General features: G+C 37.6%; 4 protein-coding genes across 5 annotated transcripts; 2 read left to right on the top strand and 2 right to left on the bottom strand.

The window, feature by feature from the left end:
* The first annotated feature begins 11522 nt into the window (after positions 1-11522).
* Positions 11523-12243, top strand: LOC118437487 (uncharacterized protein YkwD-like). The gene is made up of 2 exons (XM_035856514.1): positions 11523-11873; positions 11935-12243. The coding sequence occupies exons 1-2, from the start codon at positions 11628-11630 to the stop codon at positions 12241-12243; spliced, it is 555 nt and encodes a 184-aa protein (XP_035712407.1). The 5' UTR covers positions 11523-11627.
* Positions 12244-13968: 1725 nt separating this feature from the next.
* Positions 13969-14920, top strand: LOC110855665 (Golgi-associated plant pathogenesis-related protein 1). Its single transcript, XM_022104077.2, has 3 exons — positions 13969-14090; positions 14290-14372; positions 14439-14920. The coding sequence occupies exons 1-3, from the start codon at positions 14024-14026 to the stop codon at positions 14808-14810; spliced, it is 522 nt and encodes a 173-aa protein (XP_021959769.1). The 5' UTR covers positions 13969-14023; the 3' UTR covers positions 14811-14920.
* A 71-nt stretch (positions 14921-14991) lies between these two features.
* Positions 14992-18635, bottom strand: LOC110855664. Its single transcript, XM_022104076.2, has 8 exons — positions 18239-18635; positions 17601-17783; positions 17310-17520; positions 16958-17193; positions 16533-16892; positions 15916-16098; positions 15562-15620; positions 14992-15493 (listed from the first exon to the last, which is right to left on the bottom strand). The coding sequence occupies exons 1-8, from the start codon at positions 18311-18313 to the stop codon at positions 15094-15096; spliced, it is 1707 nt and encodes a 568-aa protein (XP_021959768.2). The 5' UTR covers positions 18314-18635; the 3' UTR covers positions 14992-15093.
* Positions 18636-19663: 1028 nt separating this feature from the next.
* On the bottom strand, positions 19664-22198 carry LOC118437349. 2 transcript variants are annotated; one of them, XM_035856299.1, is made up of 5 exons: positions 22017-22198; positions 21063-21229; positions 20784-20988; positions 20316-20551; positions 19664-20244 (listed from the first exon to the last, which is right to left on the bottom strand). In XM_035856299.1, exons 2-5 carry the CDS (start codon positions 21183-21185, stop codon positions 20188-20190), a joined length of 621 nt encoding a protein of 206 aa, XP_035712192.1. In that variant the 5' UTR covers positions 21186-21229; positions 22017-22198; the 3' UTR covers positions 19664-20187. The 2 variants fall into 2 exon arrangements, with proteins under 2 accessions (XP_035712192.1, XP_035712191.1); XM_035856298.1 differs by lacking the exon at positions 22017-22198 and having other exon boundaries at positions 21063-21550.
* Between the last annotated feature and the right edge of the window lie 341 nt (positions 22199-22539).

The raw sequence follows: 22539 nt of genomic DNA, 5'->3' as shown, positions 1-22539 counted from the left end.
ACAGTATATGTCCTTGCTGAAGGAGAGGATGTCCTTCAGTCGATGTATGGATAATTTAGGAGTGAGTGGCCGGTCGAGACATCAATGTATGAATATGGAGACGAGGAAGAGATAGGAGGGGAGGATGCATATGATATGCATAGTTCCCTCATGATGAATGGTCTCTTCGGCGCCACTTGGCCCTTAAACACAATTTCTCGAATTTTGTTGCAATTCGTTTGAGGTGTAAAATGTATTTTGAATTGTTAGTGAACTTCAGAAGTGATTTTAGGATAGGAGGTCCTCGGTGGGTCAAAATTTTACGGACTATATTTGGACCATTCCGATATCGTTCTCTTCCCGAACTAATTTTAAATATTCACAACATATAACTCTGCATCACATTAAATTTCTCACACAACACTACTTGACGAAGTAAGCAGTTAAATACATATATTACCAAAAACATGTCCGTAAATAATGAAAGATGAATATTTTACATGTACTTATCCTTTATCCTGTTATACTATCAATCTCAGTCAGAAACCCAAACTAGGCATATGATGAAACATTATCCGTCCTCAATTTTCCGGTCGTATCTTAATTCTACGTCGTATTTTTTTGTGACGCCCGAATTGCACAAATTTAATGAAGCGTGCCCAAATTAATGCCACCCACTTGGCGATATTTGCCCTATTGTATTTCGTATACTCTAAGACCATCAGACAGAAACATGCCATCAGACAGGCAACAAGTAAAATGAAAATAGTTTGAATACTGCCGCTTAGACTGACTACCTGAAAAGAGATCGTTTCATACAGAAATTTAACATTTTCCCCTTGTTTAAGCTCCCTTTCGCGTAATATTGTTTCGTTCAGGTTAACCTGATTAGACACAAAGTTATAAATCCCCGAACTCATATAGGTTTTAAGATATCGTAACATGCGTGATTCCCGCCAAACTTGAAGCATAAATCCGACCGGGATTTCAAAAATTATGTTCTCCCGGCGATACCATTTTTTAACGGGATAATTTCTCTTCAGATACCCATAGTAGGCGTCGATTTCTCTCGACGGTCCGCCATAAGCGAATCTCTCACACTGCAAAATTTCCTCCTCAATCATCCGATTTACTTGGTTTGGGGTTGCATTGTCGGACAGTCCTAATTTCCCCGGGTAAAAGCGAATCCTTGGATTCATCATGGAATACAGTAACCGAAGTAAATGCGGTGGGCATAAAGAGTGACTAGAACGCTTGAAAATATTGTGATAAAAGTAATAGGTAAATTTGTATTCTTCATAGAAATTCTTCCTAGTTCTCAAAGTTGTTTGGACAAATTGAGACAAAATTGTATAGCAGAATCCACCCGCGGGATTTCTCAATTCCGCGGTCTTGTTGCGCTTCGTGGAAAACAATGCGCTCATCCCTCTTTTATAAAGCATAGAGGTATTTACCATTGCGGTTGGTTTCCCCTGACAAGAAATTTTGTCATACGTGTCCCCCTGTTCCCCGGGAAGGGGTGAGTTCAAATTAATTATGAAACTGCTCAGGTAGCACGTGCTTAGAAGCATGCCGACCATGAGCCAGGGAACACTTAAGAATCTGAAGGGAAGCGAAGTGCTCAATTTTTTCGGAAGGTGACTCACCTCATCGATCAAGCAACCGAAAAAGTATAGGAATAGTTCAACTGTGTAGAATTGTTTGTCCAAAAGGTAAAATCCTAACGAGAGGAGGCAAATTGATAAGAGCAGCATGATAACGGTGACAATCCACACGGTTGAGTCGTAAGGAGCGAAATACAGGGAAAACGAAACCCCTCTCGAAAAGTGGGCGCAAGAGAAAAATGAGAATCCATGAAAAGCTGTGACGACAATTTGTTACCGATATCTCTTCTCGCTAAGTATGAATCTATTTTCGTAGGCACCGGTCGGGTAGAAACAGGCTTCCGTGAGAACCTTGTTGCAGCCAAGGAGGTCGAATTGTTCAACTCCGAAACGTCTGGTTGCATTAAGTTTGTCTAATGCCACGGTAAATAGGATTTCTGAGGTTGCATCGCTCATTGACTGGTCGACCCAATGCTGCTCCGATTTTGACGGGTAGTTTGAAGGAGTGATTAAAATTGTATCCTTACCGGAAGTGGTGCAGACAAAATTTGGGAAAAGTGGAATAGTTTTTTGATAACAGGATGTCACCTTATTTTGAGGGAGAAATAATAACACCGCAAATTTCACGGAATTCTTATGGGAATCAAATATTTTGTAGCTGCTTGGAACTAAAATAAAATAAAAATCTTCAGGATAAACGTGTAATTTATGTTTCTTATTTAGTTGGAAATGGTGTTCGCCTTGAGTAGTAATCCAATTACCTAACGACTTTAGGTGGGATTTTGTGCATTTTGGCGAATTTATGGTGACAAATAGAATGACGATTTCGCGAAGCCATCCTTTATTTTGGAGGATATCCAGTTGTGAGTGGATATTTTCTGATGATCGAGGCATAGAAAAAGGTTGCTTGGTCAGTGTTACTGGGACTTTGCGGGTAGTTGGTAGGTTTGAGGTTGAAATATTGTTGAAAACGAGGTTATATCGACAAGGGGTATAGGGCGAGAGAACAGATGCCAAATTGATAACGGGTAATGCTATTGTGGGTTCGATAGAAATGCAATTTACTGTGCTAAACAACACGAATGAGGACGGACGGAGGCTTCACGGTTTGATGGCTCCATTGTTCCCAATTCTACAGTTTTGGGTTACACTATGAAAGATTTAGAAATATATCGAACAGACGAGAGGAAACTAGTTATTACAAAGAAGAAGAAATTTGGCAAACTCAAAATTAAACAGAGTTTAGTAGGTGAAAATGGTTAATAATCTTAGTATTTTCTTAAGATCGGACGAAAAATATGTCGCTTATGAGGGAATGAAAGGAACAAACAACACACAGTACAAAATATTTGAAAACTTTATGTATACGCAACTAACGTTTTGTGTGTCGGATTCGCACCTGTGGTAAATATGTAAATGCTCAAGGGAACTAAATAGGTAGAGCATAATACTTGACTTGCATTTGCTTAAAAGCTTAGAAAACAATCTGCAAAAAATATTTAATAATGATAATACCAAGATTGTATGTGCGCATATACAAGGGGGGGGGGTAGATAAATAATCGGCCTCGCCTTGAAGGGGGGTCATTTTGCTCCACTTTTTTTGTCGGTGCGAAAGATAAACTCATATATATCTCAGATCTCACAGCTTAAAAATTCACGGTCACGGCCGAGTCTAGGAGATCATCCGATGTGATCAAAAACCACGAAACAGACCAAATCGATAAAGTTTAGCCCATGTTTGTTACGTTGATTTAGACCGTCAAAACGGAAACATGTACTTCTTTTTTCATTTAATCACTGAGTAATGAACCTAGGTTAATTATTATGACCTTGAAATTAGACAAAACACCAAGCAGTGGAAGTACCCACCCACAAAGCAGCAAACCGGGAACAGAAGTTGCTATGATGGCTTTGGCCACCTGTTTTGGAACTCAGAAGTACTTCTGGTACTGGACGTTGTGGCTCCGAAAACGGCCATACCTGGTGCATATTAGTAATATGCAAAACTTTGTAAAATTCAAAACTGCGGTGTAATATGATATTACACCGCAGTTTTGAATTTTTAACCCATGCCGTTGTGGAGAAAAGACGAGAAAAAAAATCCCGTCGCTCACGAAAACGCTCACGGCGAATTTCCAGTAAATCTATGTACCAAGTAAGGCCGACTCATGAACCATTTTTTAGGATAAGTCGTATGTACATAATGTAATTTTAAAAGAAATGTCAATCATTCGGACTTCTTATACTATTTCACTACATATATTCGGGTTCAAAAGTTTACTATTAACTGTTTTTATCATGCAGGATATCGGGACCCCACTTTCGGAAATCAACAATTCTTCATCATATTTTGGAACCCCGATTCAAACCCAAAATGATCAAACCATTCAAAACACTATTTGTCTCTCAAACTTGAACCAAGCCCGAGCAAGTTATGGACTTGACCCAGTCTCCTTCAATCTGCAGGTTGAATGCATTACAAATAATAAAGTAGCTAAATTAACTAAATTAATAATCACTTGATCAGGTGCAAGATGCCGCTTACAAGCACAACTCCCACATGCTGCGTACCAATTGTTTCTCTCATCAGTGCCCAGGAGAGCTGTCAGTTGGTGGCCGACTCGATGCCACGGGTTACAACTGGGGTGGCGTCGGCGAAATTATTGCCGTCGGTCAGGGGACTTTTAGGATGGCAGTTGTGGAGAGAGGAGATACGTCTTGGTAGACGCCGGAACTCCGTCTGCCAGGATTCTTGGATGGAGGACAGTATATGTCCTTGCTGAAGGAGAGGATGTCCTTCAGTCGATGTATGGATAATTTAGGAGTGAGTGGCCGGTCGAGACATCAATGTATGAATATGGAGACGAGGAAGAGATAGGAGGGGAGGATGCATATGATATGCATAGTTCCCTCATGATGAATGGTCTCTTCGGCGCCACTTGGCCCTTAAACACAATTTCTCGAATTTTGTTGCAATTCGTTTGAGGTGTAAAATGTATTTTGAATTGTTAGTGAACTTCAGAAGTGATTTTAGGATAGGAGGTCCTCGGTGGGTCAAAATTTTACGGACTATATTTGGACCATTCCGATATCGTTCTCTTCCCGAACTAATTTTAAATATTCACAACATATAACTCTGCATCACATTAAATTTCTCACACAACACTACTTGACGAAGTAAGCAGTTAAATACATATATTACCAAAAACATGTCCGTAAATAATGAAAGATGAATATTTTACATGTACTTATCCTTTATCCTGTTATACTATCAATCTCAGTCAGAAACCCAAACTAGGCATATGATGAAACATTATCCGTCCTCAATTTTCCGGTCGTATCTTAATTCTACGTCGTATTTTTTTGTGACGCCCGAATTGCACAAATTTAATGAAGCGTGCCCAAATTAATGCCACCCACTTGGCGATATTTGCCCTATTGTATTTCGTATACTCTAAGACCATCAGACAGAAACATGCCATCAGACAGGCAACAAGTAAAATGAAAATAGTTTGAATACTGCCGCTTAGACTGACTACCTGAAAAGAGATCGTTTCATACAGAAATTTAACATTTTCCCCTTGTTTAAGCTCCCTTTCGCGTAATATTGTTTCGTTCAGGTTAACCTGATTAGACACAAAGTTATAAATCCCCGAACTCATATAGGTTTTAAGATATCGTAACATGCGTGATTCCCGCCAAACTTGAAGCATAAATCCGACCGGGATTTCAAAAATTATGTTCTCCCGGCGATACCATTTTTTAACGGGATAATTTCTCTTCAGATACCCATAGTAGGCGTCGATTTCTCTCGACGGTCCGCCATAAGCGAATCTCTCACACTGCAAAATTTCCTCCTCAATCATCCGATTTACTTGGTTTGGGGTTGCATTGTCGGACAGTCCTAATTTCCCCGGGTAAAAGCGAATCCTTGGATTCATCATGGAATACAGTAACCGAAGTAAATGCGGTGGGCATAAAGAGTGACTAGAACGCTTGAAAATATTGTGATAAAAGTAATAGGTAAATTTGTATTCTTCATAGAAATTCTTCCTAGTTCTCAAAGTTGTTTGGACAAATTGAGACAAAATTGTATAGCAGAATCCACCCGCGGGATTTCTCAATTCCGCGGTCTTGTTGCGCTTCGTGGAAAACAATGCGCTCATCCCTCTTTTATAAAGCATAGAGGTATTTACCATTGCGGTTGGTTTCCCCTGACAAGAAATTTTGTCATACGTGTCCCCCTGTTCCCCGGGAAGGGGTGAGTTCAAATTAATTATGAAACTGCTCAGGTAGCACGTGCTTAGAAGCATGCCGACCATGAGCCAGGGAACACTTAAGAATCTGAAGGGAAGCGAAGTGCTCAATTTTTTCGGAAGGTGACTCACCTCATCGATCAAGCAACCGAAAAAGTATAGGAATAGTTCAACTGTGTAGAATTGTTTGTCCAAAAGGTAAAATCCTAACGAGAGGAGGCAAATTGATAAGAGCAGCATGATAACGGTGACAATCCACACGGTTGAGTCGTAAGGAGCGAAATACAGGGAAAACGAAACCCCTCTCGAAAAGTGGGCGCAAGAGAAAAATGAGAATCCATGAAAAGCTGTGACGACAATTTGTTACCGATATCTCTTCTCGCTAAGTATGAATCTATTTTCGTAGGCACCGGTCGGGTAGAAACAGGCTTCCGTGAGAACCTTGTTGCAGCCAAGGAGGTCGAATTGTTCAACTCCGAAACGTCTGGTTGCATTAAGTTTGTCTAATGCCACGGTAAATAGGATTTCTGAGGTTGCATCGCTCATTGACTGGTCGACCCAATGCTGCTCCGATTTTGACGGGTAGTTTGAAGGAGTGATTAAAATTGTATCCTTACCGGAAGTGGTGCAGACAAAATTTGGGAAAAGTGGAATAGTTTTTTGATAACAGGATGTCACCTTATTTTGAGGGAGAAATAATAACACCGCAAATTTCACGGAATTCTTATGGGAATCAAATATTTTGTAGCTGCTTGGAACTAAAATAAAATAAAAATCTTCAGGATAAACGTGTAATTTATGTTTCTTATTTAGTTGGAAATGGTGTTCGCCTTGAGTAGTAATCCAATTACCTAACGACTTTAGGTGGGATTTTGTGCATTTTGGCGAATTTATGGTGACAAATAGAATGACGATTTCGCGAAGCCATCCTTTATTTTGGAGGATATCCAGTTGTGAGTGGATATTTTCTGATGATCGAGGCATAGAAAAAGGTTGCTTGGTCAGTGTTACTGGGACTTTGCGGGTAGTTGGTAGGTTTGAGGTTGAAATATTGTTGAAAACGAGGTTATATCGACAAGGGGTATAGGGCGAGAGAACAGATGCCAAATTGATAACGGGTAATGCTATTGTGGGTTCGATAGAAATGCAATTTACTGTGCTAAACAACACGAATGAGGACGGACGGAGGCTTCACGGTTTGATGGCTCCATTGTTCCCAATTCTACAGTTTTGGGTTACACTATGAAAGATTTAGAAATATATCGAACAGACGAGAGGAAACTAGTTATTACAAAGAAGAAGAAATTTGGCAAACTCAAAATTAAACAGAGTTTAGTAGGTGAAAATGGTTAATAATCTTAGTATTTTCTTAAGATCGGACGAAAAATATGTCGCTTATGAGGGAATGAAAGGAACAAACAACACACAGTACAAAATATTTGAAAACTTTATGTATACGCAACTAACGTTTTGTGTGTCGGATTCGCACCTGTGGTAAATATGTAAATGCTCAAGGGAACTAAATAGGTAGAGCATAATACTTGACTTGCATTTGCTTAAAAGCTTAGAAAACAATCTGCAAAAAATATTTAATAATGATAATACCAAGATTGTATGTGCGCATATACAAGGGGGGGGGTAGATAAATAATCGGCCTCGCCTTGAAGGGGGGTCATTTTGCTCCACTTTTTTTGTCGGTGCGAAAGATAAACTCATATATATCTCAGATCTCACAGCTTAAAAATTCACGGTCACGGCCGAGTCTAGGAGATCATCCGATGTGATCAAAAACCACGAAACAGACCAAATCGATAAAGTTTAGCCCATGTTTGTTACGTTGATTTAGACCGTCAAAACGGAAACATGTACTTCTTTTTTCATTTAATCACTGAGTAATGAACCTAGGTTAATTATTATGACCTTGAAATTAGACAAAACACCAAGCAGTGGAAGTACCCACCCACAAAGCAGCAAACCGGGAACAGAAGTTGCTATGATGGCTTTGGCCACCTGTTTTGGAACTCAGAAGTACTTCTGGTACTGGACGTTGTGGCTCCGAAAACGGCCATACCTGGTGCATATTAGTAATATGCAAAACTTTGTAAAATTCAAAACTGCGGTGTAATATGATATTACACCGCAGTTTTGAATTTTTAACCCATGCCGTTGTGGAGAAAAGACGAGAAAAAAAATCCCGTCGCTCACGAAAACGCTCACGGCGAATTTCCAGTAAAAAATCTAAACTTTCGAAGGGTGCCATTTTACGCCAAAAAATGCCAAAATTATTTCATCTCCCTTACAGTCCACACCTGGCCTCTAGTGACTAGTGTACATCTCGACATTTTCAAAAAAACCTCAGGTGGAGGAGATTTCGACGATTGATGAGGTGAAAACAGCGTTTTTGACTTTTCTTCGAAAACCATTTATCAAATCGGGATAGAGCGTTTGAAATTTAGCGGACCAAGTGTGTTAACCTCGCAGCGGACTACATTTAAAAGTAGTAGGGAAAGTACCCCAAATTTGTTACCGGATCATGGCGAGGCCGATTACTTTTCTTCCCCCCCCCCCTCGTATGTACATATGTACATACATGCGTATTTTAATTAGCATAATTGCATGAAGTTGAAAGTATGTGTATGTTTGAGCAATTTAATGGAGCTCTGTTACAGTGTCGGACAGATGTCTACGTCCACATAGTCGCGTCAATTTCATTTTCAAATTGTCACTGAACTACTGAACCAATTTTCATCATTGATATATCAAATTCTCACAAATTTAACGTAATTTCATAAAACATATGAGTTATTTCTGAAAATTCTGGGAAAACTGAGAATCATAGTGCAGAGCGAGAGAGGATGAAATTTGAGCGGACAAAAGTCTACGTCCACTTCACTTTAATTGTTAACAACAAAAATCTCTCCAATTTATAAAATCAGGTAACTTAATAAATCTATCAATAACATATGCCGCATTAATTTTTAAATAATTTTCTTCCAGAAAAATATGATGGCGTCGACACGCAAGGAAATTCCTATCGCTATTCGAGATCTTGTCATTCAGGACTGGAAGGGTGGACAAAAAGGGGGCTGTCGCAGAGACAAATATGGACCAAGTATAAATTAGCAAGGACAACCATCCAGACAATCATTAAGAACTTTAAAGCTAATGGTTCAGTCCAAAACAAGGTCAGAAGTGGTCGAAAACCGATTTTGGCTCACCGAGAAGTACGCCACGTGCTCAACAAAGTCAACGTTACACCCTCACTTAGTGCTCCAAAGCTATCTACCGAGATCAAGGAGATGTTCGGCAAACAGGTTAGTCCTATGACCATCCAAAGAACACTGAATAAGGGAAATTTGAAATCCCACAGAGCAGTCCGGAAGCCTCTTATTGTACCGAGGAATGCAACCAAACGAGTGAAGTTTGCCAGAGACCACATTTCCAAGCCACAAACATTCTGGGACATATTTTATGGACTGACGAGTCAAAGTTCAATGTCTTTGGGTCAGATGGGCGTCTTAGAGTGTGGAGATATCCAAAAGAAGCTTTGAATCCAAAAAATCTCAACCCCACAGTTAAGCACGGCGGCGGGTCGGTAATGGTGTGGGGATGCATGGCTTCAAGTGGGGCAGGAAAAATGGAATTTATTGACGGAATTATGGACCAATACAAGTACCAGGGAATACTTGACCGTAATATCCAGGAATCTGTTCGAAAACTTGGACTTGGACGACGATTTGCCTTCCAACAAGACAACGATCCGAAACACTCTGCCAAGTCCACCATGGAATACTTCAAGAAAAAAAAATTCCGAAGCTAGAATGGCCTCCCCAATCTCCAGACTTGAATCCCATTGAGCATCTGTGCGACCACATTGAAAGAGAAATAAGAAAACAATCTTTTTCAGGAATTCCGGGCCTTAAATCCAGAATTCGTGAAGTTTGGGAAACCATTTCTGAAGATGTGACCAAGAATTTGGTAAACTCAATGACTCGACGCCTTGAAGCCGTCCTTAAAGCGAACGGAGGCCCAACCAAATATTAAAAATTAATTGTTATAACATTCCTTATAAATTACAGTTTTTTTTGTATGTTTTCTCTGACTGGACGTTGACTTTTGTCCATCCAATTGTTTTCATTTTGAATTAAAATACATCTCTGGCCTAAAATAAATTTTTTAGCGGAAAACTAATAATGTGCTATGAAATTACGTTAAATTTGTGAGAATTTGATATATCAATGATGAAAATTGGTTCAGTAGTTCAGTGACAATTTGAAAATGAAATTGACGCGACTATGTGGACGTAGACATCTGTCCGACACTGTAAGAGCTGAGTTTGTGATAAAATTTAAATTAAAAGTTCGTGCTCAGCCTCCTTGAATAATTTAATGTTGTTTACGATTAGTTAATGGAAAACTAAGAACAATTGGGTGCTTAAATTTGACAATAAAGATTGTCAAGCAAATTTCCGAATATGTGTGCATTGAATACAATGTTTCCACAAGGATACATACATAGATACAAATTGAAGAATTGTTGTTATTAGTAGGATACTGTTTAAGAAGGAACTTTCCCCCGAGTCATACGTCTCGAAGAGTTGTAAGTTTTTAGATGGAGATAGTCAAAGGATATTGCCGTGTAAAATGGATATTTGACATTTTATGAGGTAATTTCGCGGAATGTGCAGAAATAAATTTTTCAAACGGTCAAAACTTTTTAATTCCCAGCCTGGATTTAAAATCATAAGGATACAGATAGACCGAAATGTAATTTTGTTAATTATAAGACTGGCTTGCGTGCAATAAAAACAATTTTAGTTTTGTATTCACTTTTGTGTAATAATGTTTTGCGTTGCGAATGTTTGGCGAAAACGTGATGTTCAAGCATATTTAGGTATGTATGTACGACACGTAACCCAAGGTTTTAGATATACCTATGTATATACGTATGAGTATGTTATCAAATGACATTGGGCAGATTAATCTTGCTAATCCAACTGACTACCTCAAACTTTCAAACTTCCTCAACATTGCGTAAAATGTGAGCCAATTTCTCAGTAAAAAGGGCAATAATAGGGGATGAAGTTACATATGTGTATAAAAAATTTGTTCATGCCTTCCAGATACTTGATTAATTGCTAATCTCTAAATTGAGCCAGATCATAACCCAGGTTTAATATGTGTACATAATGAATGCCAATCAATCTTGCACAAAACTGGGTCATTAAATGCCTTATCTGTACAAAGTACGATGCATAAGCCGTACACAATAATTATGACAGAAAATTATACAATCGTTTGAGTTCCTTGAGATTATATTAAACCTGGATTATGACCCTGCCCATTGTATGGATTATTACAATTAATTATTATAATCCTGTAACCAGCAAATTGTTTATAAATTCTCCATCTCCTTATATTTATTGCTCCCAATACCGAGATATTGACTTACTTTTTACGCAACACTGAGGACCGTTCGAGAGTTTGAGATCGTAATTTTTATTAGCAAGGTTTAGTCGCTGCGCGTCAGTTGATAACAAGTTTTATATAAAATGGAGTTGTTCGAGATGGAGAGAGCATCACATCTTCTTGCAAACTTGGCGAGTTAAGAACCTACTTTCTACATACAATACTCACACGATGGCGTCAATCCAAATCATCCTACTCGTCGCATTGGCCTGCGCATTTGGTAACACAATTGCCAACCAAATCTATGTACCAAGTAAGGCCGACTCATGAACCATTTTTTAGGATAAGTCGTATGTACATAATGTAATTTTAAAAGAAATGTCAATCATTCGGACTTCTTATACTATTTCACTACATATATTCGGGTTCAAAAGTTTACTATTAACTGTTTTTATCATGCAGGATATCGGGACCCCACTTTCGGAAATCAACAATTCTTCATCATATTTTGGAACCCCGATTCAAACCCAAAATGATCAAACCATTCAAAACACTATTTGTCTCTCAAACTTGAACCAAGCCCGAGCAAGTTATGGACTTGACCCAGTCTCCTTCAATCTGCAGGTTGAATGCATTACAAATAATAAAGTAGCTAAATTAACTAAATTAATAATCACTTGATCAGGTGCAAGATGCCGCTTACAAGCACAACTCCCACATGCTGCGTACCAATTGTTTCTCTCATCAGTGCCCAGGAGAGCTGTCAGTTGGTGGCCGACTCGATGCCACGGGTTACAACTGGGGTGGCGTCGGCGAAATTATTGCCGTCGGTCAGGGCGACTGCCCTGCCGTGGTGAATGCCTGGATGAACTCGGCTGGACACCGGGCCAACATCTTGGGAAATTATCGTCACGTTGGTTGCAGTGGATTGACTTGTGGAACTTGTGCGAATAAAGGGCCTTGGTGGACGTGTGTCTTTGCTAGCCCAATGTAACAAGCTACACGCATCAATTGATGGTATAAAATTAGTAATAAATATGTATGGCATATTTGGCAATAAATGCCTTTCAAAGTTTTAAATTTATGTTTTAAAATGTTGTGACTAGATTAAAAACTCACATAATAAGGTTAAATAAAAATTGAGATATGTATTCAATTGGCCGATACTTCTGTCCAATTAGTTAACTAAATGTTGGTTATAAAGCCGCATCGGCATTCAATCCATACCAAAATTGAAAAAAAATTCGTTTAAACTTGCATTAAAATTTGCATACTGTGCATATTTACGTACTTAAATTAAACGCTTATGGTGAATCAATTTGGTTTGAGTTAAATTTGTGACTTTTACTCATTGGATTATCAATTTTATTTGCAGAGTATTCATTATTACGTTTTGCATCATTATTTAAAAAAGCTAAAATGTATGTACACGCGTATGTGAATATGTCAAAGTTTATTTAATTTATATCTTTGTACTTTAAACAAATTCGAACATAAGGTACATAATTTTATACGTATGCACATATGTACACATGTATTCACTAATATTTACAAGTGGGTGTGTAGCCACATGTTGAAGAACATGATTCCGCGTTAAGTACCAAAACACTTTCAAAGCTAATAAATATATATGTAAAATTAAGAACGTAGTTTATATTCCATACTTTTTCCTTAACCAACAAACTGTACTTGTACATATGTGTTCAGAACCTTTGTCATTGTTTTGTGTAGCAATAAAAGCACAGGACCTATTTATTACATAAACATACGTACTTCTGTAAAACTAAAATTGTGTACACCCGTATGTATGTGTACTTCACCGCATATGTGCAATCATAAATCAATTCTTCACCCTTCATCCTCTGGATTCGCAAGTTGTGGTGAATATGTGTCAGTGTTTTCATGATACAAATTCAACCTCCGTATTTTGTTAACAAATTACAAATATGTCCCTGTGCTGTCAAGAAGATGACATTTTACCGATTATTTATATACTTCCAAACCAATTTAAGGTTATGAATCATATTTACCTTGCATAGCATTAGATTATATGTATGTACAGGTGAAAACTTGACAAGTTCAGAAATAACTGTTTACCTTGAAATATTTACCAAATTAACTCGTGCACACATTTAAATTGAATCAGAAGATTTATATTCGAAGGATGTTCATATGCCCGAGTCGACTTTGTAGTAAATTCGAGGTCAACACGGGTGTAATAAATTCGATTAGTTTGCTATTTTGTTAATAATAAATATTAGCACAATACCTTCAATCTCTTGACGGGATGATTAACTAATTCAATATGGTAGAATTATTGTTGTGGGTCACCTCAATTATTGGCGCGGGTTCATACATATTTCGACGTACTAACGAGGGAGTTTACAGACACTTATATGCATGAATTAAACATGGAAAGTCCGTGTCGCCGAAGATGGAATGGATATATATGTTGTACATATTTAGTATGATTTATGCGAATGCGGTGACTCGCAACTACAGTTCTACTGTACATGGATATATATGTACGTATATGTACATACTGTGTTCGGATCATTAAATATGCACATATCTAACTGTGGAAGAACTCATAAACTGCTGCTAAAAAAGACCACCAATTCGAACAAAAATTTAATTTATTAATTTTCCCAATTTATTCCTGGAATGGTTGTGGTAACAGATGTTTCAAATATGAAGAATGGAACCAACTGATATAAAAACGAATTACTTGATCCATTTTAAGCACATTGAAGTACAAACTATCTCATTTCACTATGCAAATCTACCCATCCGTCGCTCTGGTCTTGTTGGCCGTTGCATTCCAGGCTAATGCACAAGCAAGTGAGTACATATATTAAAATTCAGTTCAAAGATAACGATTCCAATCGACTGACCCAGCATTACTTATTGACCTTTGGTTATTGAACGATTTTTATTTTACCCCGAATTTTGTCACGTGGTAGAAAATAGTTGGGTTTAAACTGGACTTTAAAATAATAAAATTTTGTGTAATAAATTAATATAATTTCAACCTCATTAGCGAACTGGCGAACCGCATCGTTGACCGCGCATAACAAGTACAGGTCGAAACATGGCTCGCCAGCGTTAGCATTGGCGGATGATGTAAGTAACGAAAAGGTTAATTAACTAATCCAGCTTCAATACATAAAAGAACAACTTTATTCTCAGGTGAACACCTCCGCCCAAAAATGTGCGGATTACCTCGCCTCCAAAAAACAGATGGCGCACATCTGCCGAGAGAAATTTGGTCATAACTATGGAGAAAATTTGGCGAGTGGGAGTGGTCTCGGGGCAACCGCAGAAAAGGCGGGTGTCACCTCGACCGACATGTGGTACAACGAGGAACCCAAGTACGACTATAGCAAAAATGCGTTTCAACCCGCTGCCGGGCATTTTAGCCAGGTCGTGTGGAAGAGCTCGGCCCGACTCGGGATGGGTTATGCGGTCAATGGCAGCTTTAAAATTGTCGTTGCTCATTACGACCCCGCCGGAAATATGGGGGGACAATACACCGCGAACGTGCAGAGACCCCAGAACTAGACGATTATTTAAAATGAATCGGGGTGTGAAATTCATATATAAATTTGTGTGAGGAAACTTTCCTCAGGAAAGGTTAAAAATAAAATTGAAATTTGATTTGTTGTTTCAAATTTGATGTTTCAAATTTTTGCATAATGCATTTGCAATTTGTTGGATAACAAGTCAACAAAAGTAAGAATCATTAATTTACTGAACAATCCTGATTTATTATTTAATTTATATAATCAGTCCCTATCCATTGGCGATAGTTTTCAATTGTGTCCACACCTGACACGTTAGAATTTTATCGACCACCTAATTTTCCTCCGCGTAGCTTCAGTCTTTGAAAAATGAGGTTACATATCTCCATATTGAGGTCTTCGGCGTCTTCTTCACCCAATTTTTGCAACATCCTGTCGTAATTCGAGTACATCGAGAGATACTTCAGCGCAGGTGCAGGGGGTGCCATGGAATTGGGCGTTAATAGTGACCCGACCATTTTCTGCCAGTTTGCTTCTGGTTGTAGGTCACCTCCGATCTCCACAGGATTCCCATACTGTGACGACTTCGGCGTAATATCCCCTTCAGGTCTGACCACCGGATAAGCGAGAAAATCCGAATCGGTTGCAACTTCCGCATCAACAGTTAACTTTTGACTTGTTTGGGTTTCCTTATCATCTTGTTGCACGGCAGGGGAAGAAACTCTAGTAAATATGTAAAAATGTCACAAATTATTAGCCAAATATATGCTTAAAAGCTGTAGTTCTCTTACATTCCATTATTGGAAACTGTACTATTATCCTTTTCAAGTTGGGCTAGCTCGTTTTCCACCTAAAAAATTATTAAATTAAAGCTAAATTAAATCGTTGGATCGATATAAAATTTAGGTGTAAAATTATAATTTGTAGTTGTAATAATTTTTAATTTGGATTTGTAGCAGCAAAATATTCAGATTTAGTCAAATTTTTAAGATGCGTTTACATTACGTCAGCATGATCTCACTCGGCAACTTCAAATTATTTTAATTTGGTAAACAATATACAATTGGGAAAAAAAGAAAATTCCGAGACTAATCAAAAATCGAGCTGGTCCAGTTGTGATACGCCGTACATAACCCAAAATTTACCTGAGTATGCAAACCTGCCAGAAAAGATGAATCCTTCTCAGATCTATCCAACATATTGCTGACCATGGCGTAGACACGCTCGAAATCGTCGGCGAAGGGCAAGTTTGTGATTTTTAGAGCGACAGCGGGAACATTCCCGGCATGAAGGGTTTTCAGTATGTGAACCATGGCATCTTCCGGTTTCTACGGGTAATAAGCAAATATACTTTTTATGTCGCAGAATCATCATACATACATAAAATGTTACGATTTTGAAAAATAAGTGCACTTTCAATTCTACGTACTTTCAATTCTTGGTAAGTAAAATACACTATATCCAGGGTAAGCTTTACTCTTTCTCAAGTCAACGTTACCCTAGATTTAGTATAGTTTACTTAATTCAGAATTCAAAGTGCACATATTTTTCAAAAGGCCAGGATTACATAAATACACTATAGATAAAAATGAATAAAATTTCCTCAAGGTTGTGTAAAAAAAGAGGATGACAGAAGCAAACCGTAAAATTTACCCAACATTGGGCAAATTTTATCTTTTGCTTGTGTCATCCTCTTTTTAACACAACCTTGAGTAAATTTTACTTATTTTTATTTAGAGTCTAGTTTTAAGAGAAACCTTACCAAGTTGGATAAATCTTTGGGTACCACCGGCACAGGTACAGTCTTCGGTTTCGTATTGATTTGCGATTTAGAAGAACCTGGACTATCAAATTTTGTTGACGAGACTGGCTTGCTCATAACTTCGGATGAATTTGATTTCAACGACGTTGTTGAATTTGATAGCGTCGTTTGTCTCGAAGCTGGTCCAAAAGAAGAGCTCGAGCTTACAGATTCTTGCGACGATTTAAACGATGGCGTCCCTGACTTGGGAGGAAATGCGTCTTGGAAAGATTTTGAAATTTTCGGTGGGGGATTGGACTGATTTTGCTGGATTCGATCCACTATAAATTTCCAACCGAATTGTTTCTGGCGAATCACGTCCTTGAAAAGAACAAAATTTTATGTTTTTACAATGCTTCTAATAATTTTTGTAAAAAATTGCTCACATGCAATTTGCTACGCGTCTCGCCGGATAAACTTGGGTCCTCTGAACATTTGTTTAAAACACGAAATTGTGCCTCCATCCAGTCCGGGTGAGGAACAAATTTCGGCATGGGAAGAGTGGCACCGGATTGAATGGATTTCACCCGATCAGATATAAAGTTTGTCTGCTGTTCCAACTGCTTCCCAGCGATGAGCAAGAGATAGCACAAATCTTGAAGATTATCATCAGTCTTTGAAGCTGAAAATACATGAAAAAAGATGTCTAATCAATCTGAATTTATTAAATGTACTCGCCCTACAGCTTCAAGTTTACGACTCTGCAAAAACGTGCATAATTGTAGGACTTCAACTTACACATAAGCATCTCCACACATTCAAATATTCCCTGGTGATACATCGCTTGGTGCAAGACGAACAATTCCCCCATTAACTGCAGCGTCCCACGCCTGTTATTGGCACCCCCACCCACCCTTCGATGCTGAAGGTTTTGGAAGCACAAGTCTGTAATGAGCACCTTGAACCTTTTTTCGGTAATACTTTTCTGCTTTTTGCACACTAAATGAATCTTTTAAATAGGAAAATATTTTAGCAAAACAATTCAATAAGTGATCTAAATATGTATGTATTTAATTGTAATATTCTCACAAACGTGACGAACTTCGTGGACGAGGGGACATCTTCGATCGCCTTTTCAAAAACCATTTTCGCCGCAACGGTGATATTTTCTTCGCTGCCGAGGAAAGGAAGTTCCTTGAATCGTTTCACCATGGATTCGATATTATAGGTTGTTAATCCGTTTACAATTTGAGCAGTCAAGTTTGGGATGTTCTAAATTCAGGGGGGTAAATTGTTTAAAGCGTGATTTAATTTTTGTGAGATTTGATTTTTTATTGGCAGATATTCTTTAGTGTAAATTTAAGTTGTAATTGATTGACACTAATTTTGTCAAATTCGGAGAGGTTACAGATAATTTTAGGTTGGGGACCGTACATAAATTATATAACTCAAAAATTACGATTTTCTATGCCCCCTGTAAAACTTGTCACATAAACATGATATTACTGGAGATTTTGACCCCTCATTGCCCCTAATCGCGTTGCATAATTTATGAAGAGCCCCTTAACCACCCGGTATTTTTACTTCTACCGTTCGCCGCTCAATAACATAGATGATGTAGGCGATTCTATCCCAACTATTTATATCATTCATTAGGCGACGAACGGTGAAAGTACAAACCGGGCGTTATGCAACATATATAAAGTAAATATTTGCAAAAATCTTACCACAACTGGAAGATTTTCCTGTCCTGCAGGGAACGGATGACTATGAACGACTCCTCTACTTGGTAGATTCATCATGTTTTGTCAAAATATGTACTTGATTAAAACGTTAACAGTTCTTAATTAATATTTACAAATAGTTGCTGTCTGCACAATTAGTTTTAATAAGGACGCACAAAACATTGAAAATATTGATGATCTTGGGGTCAATGTAAATGAAATATATCGAGCTTCTTTTAAATACTCTGCGCTTCAAAATTTTATGCACTAAATTGTAAAATGCATTTTTATTGTGTCTTGTTTTTTACAATATTTAATAAGTTTGCGATAGGAGAACTAAATATCTGTATAACAAACTTTGTTTTAAGAGTATTCCACAGCTGCAGAGAATGTGCCACAAAGCGAGGCCAAAATGATAGTAGGGATGGCATGGTACACACCATTCACTCACCAAGCCAGGGTTCTGCATATACATACATAAATATATTCAAACAGTTGACAATTATTGTGTGAATTTCCGATATTTCGTGTAATTCAGTTCAGACACACCATACTTGTTATGTACCTGTAATGAGTATAGTGTAATGTTATGCATACATACGTAGTTTACGTGAAATGCGTAATAAATATACTACCTTACCACTATTCCATGTATTCATATGGTTGTGGTTATGGTACAGCAATAGTGCTGTTACTGTACTATATGCTGTGAAATATACCACACTGCTTTAATAAAGATGGTAAACATTTCTGAAAAATTCCTTTCTATCTTTTGTCACCTTAATCATGCTTTAATGAATTTTGGGAACGACGACACGAAGCAAAAACTACTCTCGTGATGGGAACCCTGGCACCTTGTGAATGAGAGGGGCTTGATTCCTTTGTGCATGCATTTATGCCTACCCCACACTCGCAAGTTCAGTTTTTCTTTGTTTGTTAACAAAAAGTTTTCATGTAAATACAATGCATGTAGAAAGATAGAAAATTCCTGGATATAGGAAGAATGCATGTTCTACATAACTGCATGTATAGAGTGCATGCAATGTTAAACCAAATATGTACAGAACATATGTGCATGCATGCATTTATGTAGACTGTACGTACGTACAAATGTATTCATACATATTTATGTACACGTTATTTGTTTAATGATCATAAATATGAATAAATTATGCTTTGAAATTTTTAGAAACCTGCGCTAGTCGTCCCTTAGATATCTACTATAGGTTTCCTAAATAGGTACATATATAGTAAAAAGCTAAAAATCAAAGTGACTTTGTATGCAAATTTCATGAATGAAAAATTCGAATGTATTCGTGCGAGAATTTGATGTGAGACGAGCACCTCGCTCTGGCTTCCGTCTCAAGAATCGCAATGCAGTTTTCACCTCTGTAAATTGGTAGTATTTTCACGAATTTATATTTTTCTCTCATTTTCTCGGAAATCTGACATATTCTTAGGCTCAAGTGGTACGTACTAAATACATATGTGGACGGCAATTTATTTAATCACTAGTTATAAGCCCGATGAGCAGCATTTTAAAATTTAAAAATCGTAGGTCTAACAATATGGATGCCTCAGGTATGGATTAATATGTAATCATGAAATTAATTTACCAAATTTCGCTAAGCCTGTGGAACACTTTTATGAATATATACAAAATTAGTGACATTATTTTTTATCAATAAAAGTTTGGTGAATTTGATACTATGCATTTAATTAAATATCAGCGACCTGACATGACATTATATATAATTCTGATTTCTCTTTAAATTTGTTAATTGGAAAAATATAATTTTCATATTATTACATATTCATTTGTCTCGAAGTTGGTCCAAGAGAAAAGCTCGTCGTGACAGACTTTGGCGACGATTTAAACGGTGGCGTCCATGTATTGGATGGAACCGCATCTTGGGAATATTTCCTAAAATTGGTGGCGGATTGAACGCATTTTAACAAATTCCACCTTCAACATTTATCCAACCGGTTTCTTTCAGACGAATCAAATCCTTGGCAAGAATAAATTTTTTTTATTAAAAGACTTCTCAAAATTGTATGTACATACTGAGAAATCGCTAACCTCCAATTTTTTACGCGTCTCGCCGGACAAATTTGTGTCTTCCGCATATTTTCCTAAAGCTTGAAATTGTGTTTCCATCCAGTCAGGATTTGGGACGTATGTCGGCATGGGGAAATTGGCACCAGATTTAATGGATTTCACTCTTTCTGATATAAAATTTGTCTCCTCCTCCAATTTCTTCCCGACGATGGTCAAAAGCTGGCATAAATCTTGAAGATTGTCGTCAACTCTGGAGGCTGTGAAGTGAGAATAAAATGTCAGTTGGACAATTTTTCGGATCCATCCGAACAGAATCCGAATTTTCCGGTTGTAAAAATATTCGAACCGAATGATTTGGTTCGGATGAATACTTTATCCGAATGTCGGATAACCGACTCTCTGTTTCACACATTGCAACTACCTCTCAATTTAGTGGAGATAAATTATTAAAGAACCGTGCCTAGCTTAAATAGAAAAACCATAACCTACACATCATCATCTCCACGCACTCCACAACTCCCTGGTAGGAGATCGAAGGTTGCAAGACGAACAATTCTCCAAGCAACTGGACGCCACCGATTTTACTACGTCTGACATCGTCCCCCACGACCCTTTGATATTGAAGGTATTCGAAAAATAAGTCTGTAATCAGCTCCTTGAACTTGCTGCCTTGTTTCGCACAAACTAAATGAATCTTTTCAAAAGCATATGTATGTACAGATAAATAATAATTCAGTTATAAAAAATAATGTTAATAACATGGCTCACAAACGTAACAAATTTTAAGGAAGAGTGGATATCCTCGATAGCTTTTTGGAACACGACCTTCGCCGCGACCGCAATCCTGTCCTCCTTTTCGAGAAATGGAAGTTCATTGAATCGTTGCACCATGAAGTCAATTCTTCCACTATTTGAGCAGTCAAGGCAGGAATATTCTATTAAATAAATTCGTAAGGGTAAGTTATTAGTGTTATGTAAATGTGAGGCAATCATATTTTTCATATTTAAGAATGCCCCGAACCCCCAATCATGTCTTTACACCACACTCTAAGAAATTTTATCACCAGCGCGGTGGTCATATGTGACTCTACCGGCAGGTGGCAGAAGACCACCGGAGGGTGGATGCCCATCACCAGCTTAGTGATGATCAATCACCGTGCGGTGGTGCAGTTGTCACCGTTCGGTGGTTGCAGCTGTCACCATTCCGGTAGAGTCACATATGACCACCGCGCGGTGATAGTTATCACCAGGTTTCTTAGAGTGCACCACTAAATATATCAAAATTTAATTGTAAATTAATTTTACATGTAATTTAATTTTTAATATTTTAAACATTTTGTAGTATTTTTAATAGAAAATTTTTGAAAATTTAATTAAAATTTATCCAACCATTATGCAAAATTTGTCCAAAATTTCTTCTTACGAATTGATAAATTTTGCAAAACTTCGGATAAGTTTTACATGTTTAAGTAAATTTTACTTATTTTTATTAAGTGTATTTATAGCTTAATCAAAATCAAGTTTAATGCACTACGAGGCCTCCGTTATGAGTTATTTTTCTAAACTTATGTGTGCAGGACAATAATAAATATTTGTCAAGATATTACAGGGGCTGGAGTCTGATACACAGTTGGGAAGGAACGAACACGAGTATTTTTTCCATTTCGTTTATTCGTCATTTCGTCACTAATTTTTTTAAAAATGGTATTAAAAAATAGTTACCGCACTCTTAGTTAGATTTAACATGGATTTAAAACACGTAAAATATTTTAGGCTTCTTCTTCTCTACATTTGTATGTAGATGAAGGATATTCAGCTTTTTAATGCCAGCGGTTTCAAAATTTTTAGACAATTGTCAACAATTATATCAAGCAAACATTTAATAAATATGGGATAGAAGAAGAATTTATTTATATGGCCAACTTTAACACAAGCTGTTTCTGCAAAGAATTTACCTCGAAGCATAACGCGAGGTCATTGAGATGAGATGATGTACATACATAATAATAGTGATGGCACGCCTCTCTCTAAAACAAGATCAGAGTGTACATTTTTCTAAATTTCTGATATTTTGTGTATTTCGACTAATCCATCCATGCCGCCGCACTATGGGCCAGATTTAATAAATTTGGGCCAAAAATATATAGGAGCCGAATTTGAAGAAACAGTAATTAGATTTTGCTGTGAAACGATAACCTAAGGCATATATTATATGAGCAAATCTTTAATAGTCACATGCCACACC

Source organism: Folsomia candida, unplaced genomic scaffold (genome assembly GCF_002217175.1).
Source record: "Folsomia candida strain VU population unplaced genomic scaffold, ASM221717v1 Fcan01_Sc013, whole genome shotgun sequence".
NCBI lineage: Eukaryota > Metazoa > Arthropoda > Collembola > Entomobryomorpha > Isotomidae > Folsomia > Folsomia candida.
Note: the sequence above shows the minus strand (reverse complement) of the source record. Positions and strands in the feature narration are given on the sequence as shown.